Source organism: Ornithorhynchus anatinus, chromosome 20, assembly GCF_004115215.2.
Source record: "Ornithorhynchus anatinus isolate Pmale09 chromosome 20, mOrnAna1.pri.v4, whole genome shotgun sequence".
In the NCBI taxonomy this organism is placed as follows: domain Eukaryota; kingdom Metazoa; phylum Chordata; class Mammalia; order Monotremata; family Ornithorhynchidae; genus Ornithorhynchus; species Ornithorhynchus anatinus.
Window position 1 is genome coordinate 29,793,786 of NC_041747.1, and position 15,430 is coordinate 29,809,215.

The 15,430-nt window shown below is 63.6% G+C and overlaps 1 protein-coding gene across 2 annotated transcripts; it reads left to right on the forward strand.

The window, feature by feature from the left end:
* Window positions 1-589: 589 nt before the first annotated feature.
* LRRC32 (leucine rich repeat containing 32) lies at window positions 590-14,249 on the forward strand. Of its 2 annotated transcripts, none has more exons than XM_029047738.2 (3): window positions 590-851; window positions 10,058-10,148; window positions 11,606-14,249. In XM_029047738.2, the coding sequence occupies exons 2-3, from the start codon at window positions 10,062-10,064 to the stop codon at window positions 13,721-13,723; spliced, it is 2,205 nt and encodes a 734-aa protein (XP_028903571.1). In that variant the 5' UTR covers window positions 590-851; window positions 10,058-10,061; the 3' UTR covers window positions 13,724-14,249. The 2 variants fall into 2 exon arrangements, with proteins under 2 accessions (XP_028903571.1, XP_028903574.1); XM_029047741.1 differs by having other exon boundaries at window positions 11,577-13,563.
* The last annotated feature ends 1,181 nt before the right edge of the window (window positions 14,250-15,430 follow it).

The following is a 15,430-nucleotide window of genomic DNA, read 5'->3' on the forward strand; positions in this document are numbered from 1 at the left end:
CCCCTCCACACACATTCTCCTCTCCTCCCCACGGCTCAGAAGAAGACATAGAGTCAACGGGTCGACGGGTCGAGAGGACAAGGGAAAGAGGGAGGAGAGAGACCAGCCAGCCGGGCCAAATCTGGGGTCTAACATGGTTGGGGGCCGGACAGGGGGAGGGAGGGGCAGAAATAGAGTTAGGAGGTGGTCCGAGAGGCAAAGGTGAACAGAGGGAGACATAGAAAGAGATAGAGACACAGAAGCAGAGACAGAGTGACAGAGACTAAGAGGTGGCGAAGAGAAGAAGGAAAGACCGAAAAAGACAAAGGATCAGAGACAGATTCAGAAAAAAGAGAGTAAGAGAAACAGAGTCAGACAAAGACAGAGAGGCCGAGAGAGCCTGGTGAGACAGAGGCAGACAGATGAGTGGTGGGGGAAAGACGGGCCGGCCGAGATGAGCGGCGGGGACAGACAGAGACCGAGATGAGACACAGAGGTAGAGACAGGCAGAGATGAGGGGCGGGGAGAGACAGAGACAGGCAGAGGAGACAAGAGGCGGGGGAGAGCCCGGTTTGGAAGTCTGGCTGGGCCGCTGGGAGGGGCCGGGCTCTGGTCTGCTCTGGGGCCGGGGGAGGCTGTGGGGAGGTTTTCATTAAGTTTTTCCTCTTCCCCCCGGATTGGGCTCTTCTCCCTCTCCCGAGCTGAGCTCGCCTCGCCAGCTGGCCTGCGTCTACGCTCCCACGGCCCCAGACTCGCCCCCCTCCCGGACCCGGCCAGAGCAGGAGCAGGAGCAGGAGGAAGAGGAGAAGGAGGAGGAGGAGGAGGAGGAAAAAAGGGAGGCGGGAGTTGGCCGAAGCTCGGGAGGCCATCAGGTGAGGCCTGGGCCCCGAGGGAGGCGGCGGGGTGAGGATGGAAGGAGCGTGGGGCGGCCAGGGAGGGCGAGGAGGAGGGGAGAGGACGCCCACCCGGCCTGGACCCCCGGACGCTCCCGCCACCGGGGGCTCCGGCGCCTTTTCGACCGGCTTTGAGGGTCAGGGTGAGGGAAGAGGCGTTAGACGACGCCTTCCCTGCCCCACCCGGGACCAGCCCCGGCCGAGGGAGTCCCCTCCGGGGCTCAGCGATCCGCTCTCAAAGGAGGAGGAATATGGATGGGGGCCGAGGGCATCCTCGAGGACCAGAGAGAGGGAGCCTTCCCCCTGAGGCCACACAGCCAACGGGAGGACGGGCCTCCCGGGCTACCTGGGTGTCGGGATGAGGGGTTGTCGGGGCAGAGCTGGGCTCCCCCAGCCCACGGACAAGCTTGAGCCCGGGGGGAGGCTTCCGTGTCTCCTGCTGCCCCTTTGGGAAAACGTTCTGGTCCGCATCGGGACCGACGCTCTACAGATACTTGGCTCGTCTCCGACCGCTGGTCATTAGGACCGGCCGGAGGTCGTTGCTCGGCTGAGAGAAATGGGGCTGGTCCGCGGGGAGGTACCGTCCGACTCGGCCCCTGACCCCATTTCTGTCGCTGCCTCAGTTTCCTTCCCTGCTCCCGGCTCTGCTGGGTGGTCTCAGACCAATTGCTTGGCCTCTCCGATCCCGGCTTTGAGAAATGCCAAAAGCCACCAGGTGATAGCGGGGAATTCCTCCCGCCCTGTACCGGGGGGGATAGTGCCGGCCGCGCTACTGAGTGCTTAGGGATCGCTCTTTTTTTTTTTCTTGGTGTTTTTGTTTTTTAAGGTATGTGTTAAGCGTTTACCACGAGTTAGTCACTATACTAAGCGCTGGGGTACATAAAAGCTAATCAGGTTGGACCCAATCCGTGTCCCACATGTGGCTCACACAGCGCTTAGAACAGTGCTTGGCACATAGTAAGCGCTTAACAAATACCATCATTACTATTACCATTATTATTTTTAATCCCCATTTTACAGACGAGGTAACTGAGGCACAGAGAAATGACTTCGGGGGCTGGGGGCGGAGGGGGAGGGAATTAGAACCCAGAGCCTTCTGATTCCCAGGCCCACGCTCTAACCAATAGGCCACGCTGCTCGTCGACATCTCTCCCGGGGTTGAAGGGTCACAAGGGTCGTCTTCAGGTTTAAATGCGTGGGTGTGACTGGATCCAGTCCGTGTGTGGTTCCGTCTTCCCCATCAGATTGGCAGCCTCTTGAGGGCAGGGCCCTTGTTTCCTCCTTCTCCTCGTCGTCCTCCTCCTCTTCCTCCTCCCTCCTTTGTCCCTCTCCAACGCCCCTCCGCCCTCGGCCCCTGCTGTGCCCGGCTGGGGCGGCGGACAAGTTGAAGAGACAGTTGTCTGGACGCCTGGGGAAGGTCCAGGCCCCCCTGCCCCGACCCCGGCCCGGGGGACCCGGCCCACTAGCGTCCGCGGGAGGGGCGGCGGGGCGGGTGGGACGGGTGGGGCCTTCGCCGGGCTGAGTCACCGGGTGTGCGAGAAATGGTTCAGAACAAAAGCCGAGGAGAGATAACGTTAGCTTCCGAGAGCCGCTGCTTCTCGCTTCCCACGCTCATCCGATTTCCCTTCGGGCCGCTGCTCGCCAGCTCCGGCACGGCCAAGCCAAACCTGGGGCGGCGACCACCGGGGGCCTGGTCTTTAAGGACACACCGTAGGGTCTCGGGGCATTACTACTCGGAGCCGGAGTGCAGCGACCTGGTGTCCGGGGATCCTCGAAGGGCCCGAGTCCGTGGGGAGGAGGGACAACCTTAACAGAGGTCAGACAGGCCATCCCCCTGTCTCCGTGGAGTTCCCTCTTCGACTCGGACCTTCACCCTCCGTCGCCCTCGGCCACTTCTTGGGGCTTCCGAGGCTCCCGCTGCCACTGTAGGGTTGCCGGCCCTCCCTCATTCTCTTCTCCCTTTCCCCCCCATCTCTGCTCCCTGGACTTGTACTTCTCCCAGGCCCGGAATGGGAATGGACACCGGGACACCCTGGCTTCTGGGTCCGGATCCACAAGCCCGTCAGTCAGCACACCCCGGGCCTCCTGGGGCTGTGTGTGATGATGGTGGTGGTCCGGAGCTGGTTCAAGGCTGCCCAGGACCCGCCCAGAGCAAACAAAATGGAAAAAAAAAAAAATCCCATTCCACAGCCTGACTGATCCGAGAAATATTTTTCCCAGAGAAATTCGTCTCCCGAGAGAAAGTTCATCCTGCTCACTGCCACCCTTCCCCACCCCTCTGTCCACCCGCCTGCTTGTCCACCGTGACTCCTGCTTGCAGCCTGGTGGAGGTGTGACCTTGCTTGGAGGCAGGAGGCCGGACAAGATGACCCCTCCTCGTTCTGTTTGCGTTCTGAATAAGTTCAATTCTGGGAGAACCTTTCAGGGCCCCTGGAGCTGCTGGGATGGAGAGGAAGGACAGGAAATCACCCTGCCCGGCTAGCTTCCTGATGCTTGGGCATATCGACCCGTGGCTGGGCCCACCCTCTGGAGGAGGAGATCTGGAGAGATTATCTGGTCTAATCCTTTGCTACTGTTATTATTCATAATAATCATAAAAATAATGTTTTTTAAGCAGCATGGCCAAGTGAGAAGATCCATGGTCTTGGGAGTCAGAGGATGTGGGTTCTAATCCCAGCTCCGCCATTCGTCTGCTGTGTGACCTTGGGCAAGTCACTTCGCTTCCCTGTGCCTCAATTACCTCATCTGTAAAATGGGGATTAAGACTGAATGCCCCATGTGGGACAACATGAGTACCTTGTATCTACCCCAGTAAATAGAACAGTGCTTGACACGTAGTAAGCGCTTAGAACAGTGCTTTACAGATGGTAAGTGCTTAACAAACATCATTATTATTAAGCACTTACTACATGCCCCTTTCTACACACTGGGGTAGAGTCAATCTAATAAGGTCAGATAAAAGTCCCTATCCAAAATGGGGTGCAGAATCTAAGGAGAGAGGACCTATTTTAAGGAGTTTACATTTTGCAGGTAAGGGAAACAGCACAGAGGAGTTAAGAAACTTGTCCGGGGTCTCTCACCGGCTAGTGGCAGAGCTGAAATTAGAGCCTGGGTCTTTGTAACTCCTACTAGGCCATATTGCACTTTATCTCCCAGCAGGGTGGTCTCACGACCTTCCTTAGATGATCTGCCCAAGGATCTGGTGATTCTGCCAGTCAGAAAGGATTTCTTAAGTCTAACCTGAATCCCTCCTACCGCAGCACTGGTCCATTTCCCTTTGGGTCAGTCCTAAGTGGGTAGGTTCGGTGGCCAAAGACCCACCCACGGTGGCTAACAGGACAGGATTCAGGGAGGGACTCAGTCCCAGTACCTCCCCATAGAGCCACGGGAGGTCCGGCCAAGGGAGGCAGGGGTCACCAGGGATCATCTGGGGTCGGCCTGCCATCCTGATGTTTCTGAGTTGGGTCAGGGGAGCCCAGCTAGCCCTGCCCTGTGCTGGCCTGGAGAAGGTGGGGATGGAGGGGGGAATCCCCGCTTTCTCCGAAGGACTAAATTTAGTCCCTCAAAACCATCGGGAAATCCCAACTCTGCCCCTAGCTTTCCCTGCTGGCCCCCAGGGGGCTCGTGAGGGTCTCAGGTTGTGGGGGTGAGAATTGGGGATCCCCGGGGGCAGAGTTATGCCAGGCCAGGGTTCCCTGGCCACCCCCCCCCTTCATTCTCTAGAAATTGGAGAGGGGTGATAGGCGGGGAAGGGGGGATAGGTGGCTTTGGGAGATACTCGGGGGGAAAGAAGTTGGGGTCAGGGTTTGGGAGAGGGCCAGGGATCGGTGATCAAAGTCGGGGTCAGGGTCAGCAGGGTCATTGCATTTCCCGGGGGCCGAGAGCAGCCAGGGCCTGTCCTGGGGTCCTCACAGTGGATGATCCCCTCTCCGTCCCTACATGGGGCGTGGGCCAAAGGAGGAACGGAGAATAGGCAGCAGCAGGAGGAAGGAAATGACAGACATCACAGTTATTATTTTGCCGGCTCCAATATTATTATTAGTAGTAGTAGTAACAATAAACTCAGTGCCATCAGGGAATCTGTAAAATCCTATAATTATTTATTCATTATTACAATTTATTAATTAAGAGAAGCAGCGTGGCTTATTGGAAAGAGGACGGGCTTGGGAGTCAGAGGACGTGGTTTCTAATCCCGGCTCCGCCACTCGTCTGTTGTGTGACCTTGGGCGAGCCATTTCGCTTCTCTGGGGTAAATGGGGGATTAAGATTGGGAACCCCACGTGGAACAACCTCATTACCTTGGATCTCCTCCGGCGCTTAGAACTGTGCTATAGTAAGCGCTTAACAGATGTCATCATTCTTGTTACTTTTACAATTTGCGGGCATGAAGCCCCCCACAACCCACCCGCATCCACACACCTCCGCCCAGTTGGGTGGTGGCCCGGGGTTTAAGGTGAAGAGTTCTGTGTCGGGGGCTTCCCTGCTTCCCGAGCCCCTCCAGGCCTCCTCCCAAGCACACCTAGGTAACGTGAGGGGTGGTCCCCTCCCCAACGTCTCCTGCAGGCCCCGACATCTACCCAGCTCCTGGAGGGAGGGCATCGGGGGAGCCCCTGCCCCTTCACCCCGAGGGCTGCGTCCCGGCTCGGCCACGCTTCGTCTGCTGTTCAGTCTCACCCTGGGAGCCCCAAGCCGGTGTTGATTGAGGAGAAACCGTGCGGTGTAACCACAGCCTCTCTCAGCCCGGAGCCGGCCGGGGGGGAGGCAAGCCCCGCCCCCAGTTATTTGCGTGGGGGCGGGATAGGGGGCCCGGGGGGGAGACCCCCTCGACAGCTCTGGGAAGCCGACCCCGGCCGTCCTCGCCCAGGAGTTCAGAGAGGAGGCCTGAGGCGGGGAAGGGGAGGAGGGAGGGGCACTGAGGCATGCGCACCTTAAAACAGGCCCAGGGGCAGGGGGATGGACCCAGACGTTTGGAGGTCTCTCCCGGTTAGAAGAGGGCAGGTTTCAAGAGGCCCCAGAGTCTAGGATGAGCAGAACGCAGTAGTGGACGCCTACGGTGTTCAGAGCGCTGTCCCGGGTGCCTACGGTGGGCAGGGAGCTCTACTGACGGCCGTCGGCGAGCCTCTCTTAGACTGCAAACTCCTTGAGGGCCTACCAACGGTTTGGTGGCGTCCTCTCCCAAACGCTCAGTACAGTGCTCAGCGCCCAGGAAGCGCTCCACAAATACCTACCCCTGCTGGATTACGGCGAGCAGGGGGTTGAGGCGCGGGTTTGGGGACGGACGAGCGGAGAGGGTGCTCCCGGCCGAGGGGAGCGCTCAGTCTACCGGTGGGAGTGGTCGGGATGCCGGAGCAGGCGCCCCCCGCCCCCAGCCGGACCCTCCCACGCCCACGCCACGGCTCCACAGCTGGGTTCCCGGTCCCCAGGACTTTCCCAAGCCCCCCTCCCGGGCGGGAAAGGCTTCCTCTTCAGAGCAGCAGGCCGTCGGCCTGTTTTTTCCTGGCTCGGGCCGGGACGGCGGGGGGACGAGGAGCCCCCTCGTTTACGGCAGCGGCTTCCTCTGGCCTCCCGCCCCGGCCGGGGTCATTGTCTGACCCAGCTCGGCCGGAGCGGGTTTTGCTATTTAAATCCCGGCGCGGAGGGGGGGGGGTCCCTGCCCCCCGCGCCGGCCGGACACGCCGAGGAGCGCGGGTTCCTGCAGCGCGGCCGGCGCTAGGATCCCTCGTGGCCGAAAGCACGGTGAGGTGGGCGGGGGGCGGAGGTGGGGAGAGGTGGGGGTCCAAATAAGGAGAGCAGGATATTTCCCTCCAAATGTCCCGGTCTCTCCCCTGGCTGGGTCCGGTGGGTGGGCGAGCCCGGGACGGCCGGACGGGACGGGCCGGGCAGGACGGGCCGCAGAGGCCAGACGGGCCGGCCGTCAGGGAAAATGACCCATCGGCACCGGGCATCCGAAGGACAGCCCTACTGACCGAGGTAAAGGAAAGCGCAATCCCCCTGCCTCGCACGGGTTCCCCCGCCCTCCCTTCCCCCAGCCCCCACGGCCCCCTTCTCGGCTTTGCCAAAAGAGCAGTGGTCTCCTGGACTCGGAGTCCCGGGACCCCAGAAACCACCCCCACCGGGGCCGGAATACGGACGGGCGAACTCCTCTGTGGCTCCGCCGGACCGTCGAGGGATCCGTGGGGCGGCCAGCGCACTCCCCTTCTGCTGCCGTTTCCCCGGAGGCCCACCGAGGAGGCCGGGGGGTGGGGAGGGGTCCTCGAGGCGGGGGCACCGAGGGGCCTCTGTGGACTTGGGCAAACCTCGCTGCCTGCTGCCCTGAATATTTTCCCTCCACTTGCAGGCGCACCCTGCCCGTGGGTGCCTCCAAAACACCGAGACAGTCGGACACCCAAACATGCCCAAAGGAAGACGGACCGGCAGACAGGCAGCAACAGCAGGCCAGGCGGAGATAGACACACAGACAGTCAGACAGACACGTGCAGGCCGTCAGACCGCAGGGGTCTAATAACCGCGGTACTTAATAATCATCGTGGCATTGGTTAAGCGCCAACTATGTGCCGGGCACTGTGCTGAGCGTAGGGGTGGTTGCAAGCAGATCGGTTGGTCTCTCTCCCACGGGGGGCTCACAGTCTCAATCCCCATTTTACAGATGAGGTTACTGAGGCCCAGAGAAGTGAAGTGACTTGCCCAAGATCTCCCAGCAAACAAGTGGCAGAGTTGGGATTAGAACCCGTGACCTGACTGCCGGGTCCTTGCTCTATCCACTACGCCGTGCTGCTAATGAGGACCCTCGGAGCAGCTGCGTGGGGAGGGTCCTCACAGGCCCCTGACCCGGATGAGGAAGAGGGCCTCACAGTCCAGAACTCCTGGCTGCCCTGACTCTTGGGCCCGGCATGTCAAGGCTGTGTATCTGTTACCGCATCGTCCATTCCGAGCGCTTAGTCCAGTGCTCTGCACATAGTAAGCGCTCAATAAATACGATTGAGCCCCACGCTGAGCCAGGCGCAGCCGAACACGCGAAAGTCACAGAATCACCCCCGGGTTGTCCCAAACCACACTTTCCCCCGAGCAAATTGCTCCCAGATTAGTGTCCCGCACCCACAGACACCCCCCTCCGTGCACACAGATTCGTACCCACACCCAACTCTTCCCACAGCAGTCGCCGATCCAGACACACGAGCTGGTGCGCCCGGCCGGGGCCCAACACCCAACATGTGGCGCGCAGGCCCATTCGGACCCTCTCACGTCCACGTTCCCATCCCCCGACCCATAAATACGGATCACTCAGGCTGCTCCAAGCGGGGCTCTTTCGACAGTCTTCCCTGCTCCTGGCCTCGCCTCGTGAGCGGGGAGGGAGGAGAGGGTCGGGGGGCCGCGGGGGGCTCGGGCTGGGGATTAGCGTCGGCTCCACGCTGCCCCGAATTCTGGCCAAAGGCGGTGCGGGAGCGTCCCTCCCTCGCGTCGTATTAGCCGGATTTGGAATCGCGTGTCCTCCCGCACGCTCCCACCCGTTGGTGCACACCCGGCTGCGTGTGCTGCGCCCCCGAGGGCCTGACGTGGCCGTTTCCTGGAAACGTTTACCCCCCTCCCCGGCCCCCGCGGGGCTCCGGCCCGGCCGGCCCGGCCCGGACTCCGGCACAGGAAGTGTCCGATCGTCATGAATCACACCGAACAATGGGGCGGCGGGGACCGGAGGACGATAAATGATGGGGTCCCACCCCTCGGGGCTGGGGGCTGAGCCCCTTTCGGCCCGCAGACCTCAGCCTCGCCCCGTCCCCACAACCTCTCCCGGCCTCCCGGGCCTGACGCAGCCCGGCCTTATAATAATAATAATAATAATGTTGGTCTCTGTTAAGCGCTTACTATGTGCAGAGCACTGTTCTAAGCGCTGGGGGAGATACAGGGTCATCAGGTGGTCCCACGTGAGGCTCGCGGTCTTCATCCCCATTTGACAGATGAGGTCACTGAGGCACAGAGAAGTGGAGTGACTTGACCACCGTCACACGGCTGACAAGTGGCAGAGGCGGGATTAGAACCCATGACCTCTGACTCCCAAGCCCGGGCTCTTTCCACGCTGCCCCGCCCCCCGCCCGACCCTGACTGGGGGCCGGGATGGGCACGGCCCAGGAGGGGTCGCCCGGCCTGTAGCCCGCCCCTGACAGAGCCTCGGGGAACCCCCAAACCCGCTTCCGTCACGGCCTCCTTTCCTGGGGAGACACAGTTTGAGGATCAAGACTCCCTTGGTCGACTCCGCTCTCTTCAGGATTCTGGGTTGCCCCACCAGGGCAGAGGGGTGACAGAGCCCACTCTGTGCCCTGAGCTAGACTGGACGCCAACTCTTTGCCAAGTGCCACGCTGGGCTCTTATTGAATGCTGGGTGCTGGACTTCCATTGAATGCCAACGGCTACCGTGTCCTGGGGCTCTGACTGAATGCCGGGGGCTAGACTGGTGCCAACTGGGTGCTGGAATGGATGCCCACTGAATTCCGGGTGCTGGACTGGGCGTCTGGTGGGGTCAGAGAGAAGCAGAAGAGGCTCCTCTACTCTGGGGGAGCTGACAGTCCAAGGAGGGAGACAAACGGACATAAACGGGGGGGAAAAATACAGTACTTTATAGTGTGTACGAGGAGGTATGAATAATAGATCAATGTAAAAAAATCCGGTAAATACCGAGGATGCTGAGAGCTGGCAGGAGCAGGAAGGCGGGGATTAATCAGGGAAGGTCTCTCGGGGGGGGGGGGGGGGGAGATGAACGCGGTTGGCGTTTGATGGCCTCTGTGATGACGCCAAGGTCTGTTCTGTGATTCCACGGGGCCAAGCCGGGCCTCGGGGATCCGTGATGAGCCACAGACTCGGTTTCCTCCCTGGGGACGCCCCTGTCGGGGGCGGGACATTCATTCATTTCATTTTATCGTATTTACTGAACGCTTACTGGGTGCGGACACTGGCCCCCCGCTGGAGAAACCCCGGTCCGGTGGGGGAGGCGGACGAACACCCTGACAGCCCTAATCGAGCTGTCCAAAGCGAGGGGGAGGGTGGATCCAGATGTGCTGGCGGGGCGGAGTGGGCAAGCCAGAAAGGCTGCCTGGAGGTGGCGGCTCGAGCTGTGGTCGATGGGGCGGAGGATGGGGGGGCAGGAGGAGACTTCCTCCAGTCTAATCGTCCATCTCACTGCCTCGCCCGCCCAGAGCCATGAACCTCTGCCTCCTGTTAGTCCTGCTCGCGGCCGAGGGAGGAATCTGCACCTTCCGGCCCCTGGAGGAGTCTCCCTGTGACATGGTAAGGGTCTTCCTGCGAGGGGGGAGGGGGCCTCGGTCTGTCTCCTCCCCTACGAGAAGCAGCGTGGCTCAGAGGCAGAAGCCCGGGCTTGGGAGTCAGAGGGCGTGGGTTCTGATCCCGGTTCAGCCGCGTGTCCGCTGTGCGACCTTAGGCGAGTCACTTCATTTCTCTGTGCCTCAGTTCCCTCATCTGGAAAATGGGGATTAAGACTGTGAGCCCCACGGGGGACAACCTGATGGCCTTGCATCTACGCCAGCGCTTAGAACAGTGCTTGGCACATAGTAAGCGCTTAACAAATACCGTTATTATTATTGTTATTATTCCCCCCGCCCACTCCAGCCCCTAACGCCGACATCCCCGAGATCCTAGATTGCCCCCACCCCCCCAGAGTGTGTGGGGTGTGTGTGAGGGGTGTGTGTGTGTGTGTGTGTGTGTGTCCCGGAGCCCAGGCCGGTTGTTCCAGCTGGCGCAGTTCAGACCCCAGCGACGCCCCCTCCCCATCCCCAGTTCCCTCTACCGCAACCCGGGCCGGGGTCTCCAGCAGGGTGACCCCCCCCACACACACACACACACACCCCCTCCCGCTGCGGCTGCTTTAGGAAACCGGGCTGCCGCGGGAAGAGACTGCAACAATGTCAAACCCGCGCTTCCCCCCGGCTTCCTCACATCCTTCCGCCCCGGGACACCCGGCCGGGCTGCGCAGCCCCATCCAGCCCGATCCGGCTCCGTCCGCGGCTCTCTGATCCCGGGCCGTGGGGCCCACGATTCGTTCATTCCTTCAATCGGATTTATCGAGCGCTTACTGTGCGCAGAGCGCTGTACCCTCGCCCTCGGAAAGCACGGTACGGCAATCAAGAGACGATCTCTGCCCACGACGAGCTCACGGTCTGGGTGGGTGGGTTGGGGCGGGGGTGGAGACAGACATCAACACAAGTAAACAGGCATCAGCGCTAATAAATGAAATGACAGATATACACGTAAGTGCTGTGGGGCGGGGAGGGGAGGGACGAGCAAAGGGAGCGGGTCGGGGGGACTGGGAAAGGAGTGGGAGATGAGGAAAAAGGGGACTAGTCTGGGAAGGCCTCTTGGAGGAGATGCGCCATCCCGGTCCACGCCACCTCTCCGGAGGTCCCAGCCTGCATCCTCTCCCCGAACCTTAAACCTGACCTTCCCCGCGGGACCCCGAAGCCCCTCCCCGCCCTCCCCACCCCGCACGGCGGATCCTCTAGGCGCCGATCCGCCCCGCGCGGCTTTGAGGTCCCGGGAAGAGAGATGGTCTGTGCGGCCGGCGGGAGCGGGAGGTCGGGGGACATTGCGGGCGAGATGGCGAGGGAGGGAAGGGGAGGGTCCCGGTGCCCTCTGACCCGCCCCCTCTCCACTCCGCCCCCTCTCCCCCCTCCCCCCCCTCCCCCCCCCCGCCAACCGCAGGCCCACCTGGACGCCCTCTGCCCCTCCAGGGGTCTGGAGCGGGTGCCCGCCACCCTCCACCCAGACGTGCGCAAGATGGACCTGTCGGGCAACCGCCTCCGCGGCCTGACGGAGCAGCCCCTCGCCTTCTACGCGGCGCTCCGCCACCTGGACGTCAGCGCCAACCAGATCAGCTCCATCGAGGCCGGGCTCTTCGCCCGCCTGCCCCAGCTGACCCACCTGAACCTGGCCCGCAACCGGCTGGACCGCCTGGCCCCTCCCGGCCCCGCCGGGCTGGGCCTCCTGCCGCGGGTGGCCTCGCTGGACCTGTCGGCCAACCGCCTGTTCGACGGCCTGGCCGAGGCCTTCCTGCGCGACGCCCCGGCGCTGCGCTCCCTGTCCCTGGCCGAGAACAGCCTCACCCGGCTCTCGGCGCCCATGTTCCGCGGCTGCCCGGCCCTGGAGGACCTGGACCTGCACAGCAACGTGGTCCTGGACATCGAGGACGGCGCGCTGGACGGGCTGCGGCACCTCTCGGTCCTCAACCTCTCCACCAACTCCATCGCCTGCATCTCCGACTTCAGCCTCCGGCCGCTGCGGCGCCTGGACCTGAGCCGCAACAGCATCGAGAGCTTCCAGGCGGCCGAAGGCCCCGACCCCGGCCCCGACGCCGGCGAGTTCCGGCTCAGCTGGCTGGACCTGCGGGAGAACCGGCTCCTGCGCTTCCCGCGGCTTCCCCAGGCCAACCAGCTGGCCTACCTGAACCTGGCCAACAACCTCATCCGCCTGGGCCCGGCCGACGGCGGGGCCGGCGACCGGCCGGCGGACCCGGACGCCGGCCGGTCGGCGCTGGGCCGGCTCCAGCACCTGGATCTGAGCTCCAACGAGATCGAGGCGGTGCCCGGCGGCTTCCTGGAGCCCCTGGCGTCCCTGCGGGTGCTGAACCTGAGCCGCAACTGCCTGCGGGCCTTCTCGGGGCCGCGGGGCCGCGGGCTGGCCGCCCTGGAGGTGCTGGACCTCAGCCACAACGTCCTGCGCCGCTTCAGCGCCGGGGCCCGCGGCCTGGCCCGCCTGCGCCAGCTGCACCTGCAGCGCAACGCGCTGGAGGCCCTGCCGCCGGCCGCCTTCGGGGGCCTGGCCGCCGTCCGGCTGGTCAACCTGAGGGGCAACAACGTCAGCGTGTGCGAGGCCGGGCCGGAGGCCGGGCCCGGGCCGGGCGGCTGCGTCGCCTTGTCCGGCCTGGCCACCCTCCGCCACCTGGACCTGGCGGAGAACGCGCTGCGCCGCCTCCCCGACGGGGCGTTCCGGGGCTCGCCGCTGGCCGCCCTCGATCTGTCCGGCAACCCGGGGCTGCGGCTCGGGGCGCGGGCCCTGGAGGGGCTGGAGCCGTCGCTGCGCGTCCTGCACCTGCAGGGCAACGCGCTGCCGGCCCTGGCCGTCCCCCTGCCCCTCTTCCCGCACCTGGAGCGCCTGACCCTGGCCCAGAACCGCCTGAGCTGGCTGCCCCGCTGGACGCCCGGCGGCTCCTTGCGGGTGCTGGACCTGCAGAACAACAGCTTCAGCCACCTCCAGGCCAGCGACGTCTCGGCCCTGGCCCGGACCCTGCGGAGCCTCTACCTGTCCGGGAACCCGCTGAGCTGCTGCGGGAACGCCTGGCTGTCCGCTCTGGTGCGCGGGGACAGCGCGCTCCTCCCGGACCCCGACCGCCTGACCTGCCGCTTCCCGCCGGTGCCCGGAGGCCGGGAGGAGGTGCGGGTGCGCCAGCTGCGGCCCGAGGACTGCCAGGAGGGCCATGCGGGGCCCGCCACCTGGTTGCTCCTGCTGGCTCTGGCGCTGCTGCTGCTGACGCTGCTCCTGGCCGGACTGGCCTCCTTCTCCTGCGCCCGGCGCTACAGGCTCAGGAGGCGGCAGCTCAAAGCCTGAGGGCCGTCCGGGGGCGAGGCCCGGGCCCCTCCCGCTCCCCGGGCGCCCCCCGCCCCCAACGAGGTCGACGCTCGGGAGGACCCCGCCGGACTCGAGGAGCCGGACACCTCGGGGCTCTCGCCCGGCGCCCCGCTCCGGTCCTCTCCGGGTCGACGGCCTTTACCGAGAAGCAGCGTGGACTGGTGGCGAGAGCACGGGCTTGGAGGTCGGAGGGCGTGGACGGTCTGACCTCGGCTGCTGTGTGACCTCGGGCGACTCGCTTCGCTCCTCCGGGCCTCAGTTCCCTCGGCCGGAGGTGAAGGCCGTGAGCCCCAGGCGGGACAACCTCACCGCCTCGCATCTACCCCGGCGCTCAGAACGGTGTCCGGCACAAGGCGAGCGCTTCGCAGATACCGGGGTTATTACGGATGAGCGCTGTAATGGACGCCCGGCGCCGTACGAGGGGCTGGGGAGAGTACGATGGGGGTCCGGAGGCGGCGCAGACCGGCTCCCACCGACACCGGGCCGCGGCCTGGGCCCAGCTGGGCTCGGGAAGACCCGGTCGTCGGGGCGTCGAGTGGCCCGGGGTGAGGGTGGGGTTGGATTGGGGTGGGGGGAGCGGCAGTCCGAACCTGGAAACGCACGGAAAGAGTCAAAAGGGCAGCACCCCTGCCCTCGGGGAGCGGACCGTCCACTGGGAAAGCCAAGCCGGTCAAACGGACGGAGCCGGCCTGGTTAGAAGGGGGCGGGAGAGAAGACAGAAACGGTAAAAGGCGGTGGCGGAACAACAGAGCCGTGAATGAATCGATCCCAGCGCTGAGCATCGGGGAAGGCCTCCTGGAGGAGGCGGGGTGGTGGGCTTTTGGGTGAGGGGGGGGGGCTGCAGCGGACCTCCCCGATCCCTCGAGGGCACACCCAGTCTGGATGGCGCGGGAGGCGAGGTGGGATCCGGGCAGATTCGTAATTCCCAGGCCCCGCGGGAGCGGCGGTACCTGGCGCCGCCTCCTGCGATCCTCAGATTTCCCGCCTCCTTCCTTGCCCCCCTCTCATCCAGGCCCCCGGGCCTGCTGTCTGGCTTTGCCGTTATCTCCAGCGATAGGCCGATCCCCGCGGGCAGCCCTCCAGACCGGACGCCCTTATCGGAGAGCCGCAGGTCCCGGAGGGGAAGGCGGACGCCACTGGACTAGTCGGAGCCGATGCTGAGGCCTGACGCCGGAGGGTCCCGGGAGACAGGAAACCTCCCCCCCTCCCCGACCCCCCCCGAGCTCCCGATTCACCCCTGTGCTCGGGGATCGGAGGGCAGGTCTGGAGGGCCAGTCTGGAATAATGACAATAACACTGTGGTATTCGTTAAGCGCTCGCCTTGTGCCAGGCACCGTTCGAAGCTCCGAGGGTGGATACAAGATAATCGGGTTGGAAGCAGTTCTCGGCCCGGCACTCACTCCAGACCACGGCCCTTACACTTAATCGTCACGGCATTTAAGTGCTAACTCTGTGTCCGACTCTGTACTGGGCGCTGGGGTCGATACGAGTCAACCGACTTGGACGGATTCCCTGTCCCACTCGGGGCTCACCGTCTCGATCCCTTTTTTACAGATGAGGGAACTGAGGTCCAGAGAATGGAAGGGACTTGTCCGAGGTGACACAGCACACCGGGGGCGGAGCTGGGATTAGAACCCAGGCCCGTGCACTCTCCACTACACCATTACTGGAAGCTCTGGGGATGGGTCAGCGCTCCCTCGGGGGAGTTGGGCCCTGGAAGCAGGGAAGCAGCAAACCCTGGGCATCTCACAAAGTGATCGGCTACAGAGAACAACATCTGGAGGAAAAAACACCCTCCTCCATCCTCCCCTGAGGGGCAACTAAGACTTGAGAATGGATCTGCAGCGGCCTCTGCTGCCTCGCGGCCAGCGTGCTTCCTAACTCTGAAGGAGTCGGAGATGTTATAATTCATCTGCTGGGCTGTAGTAACA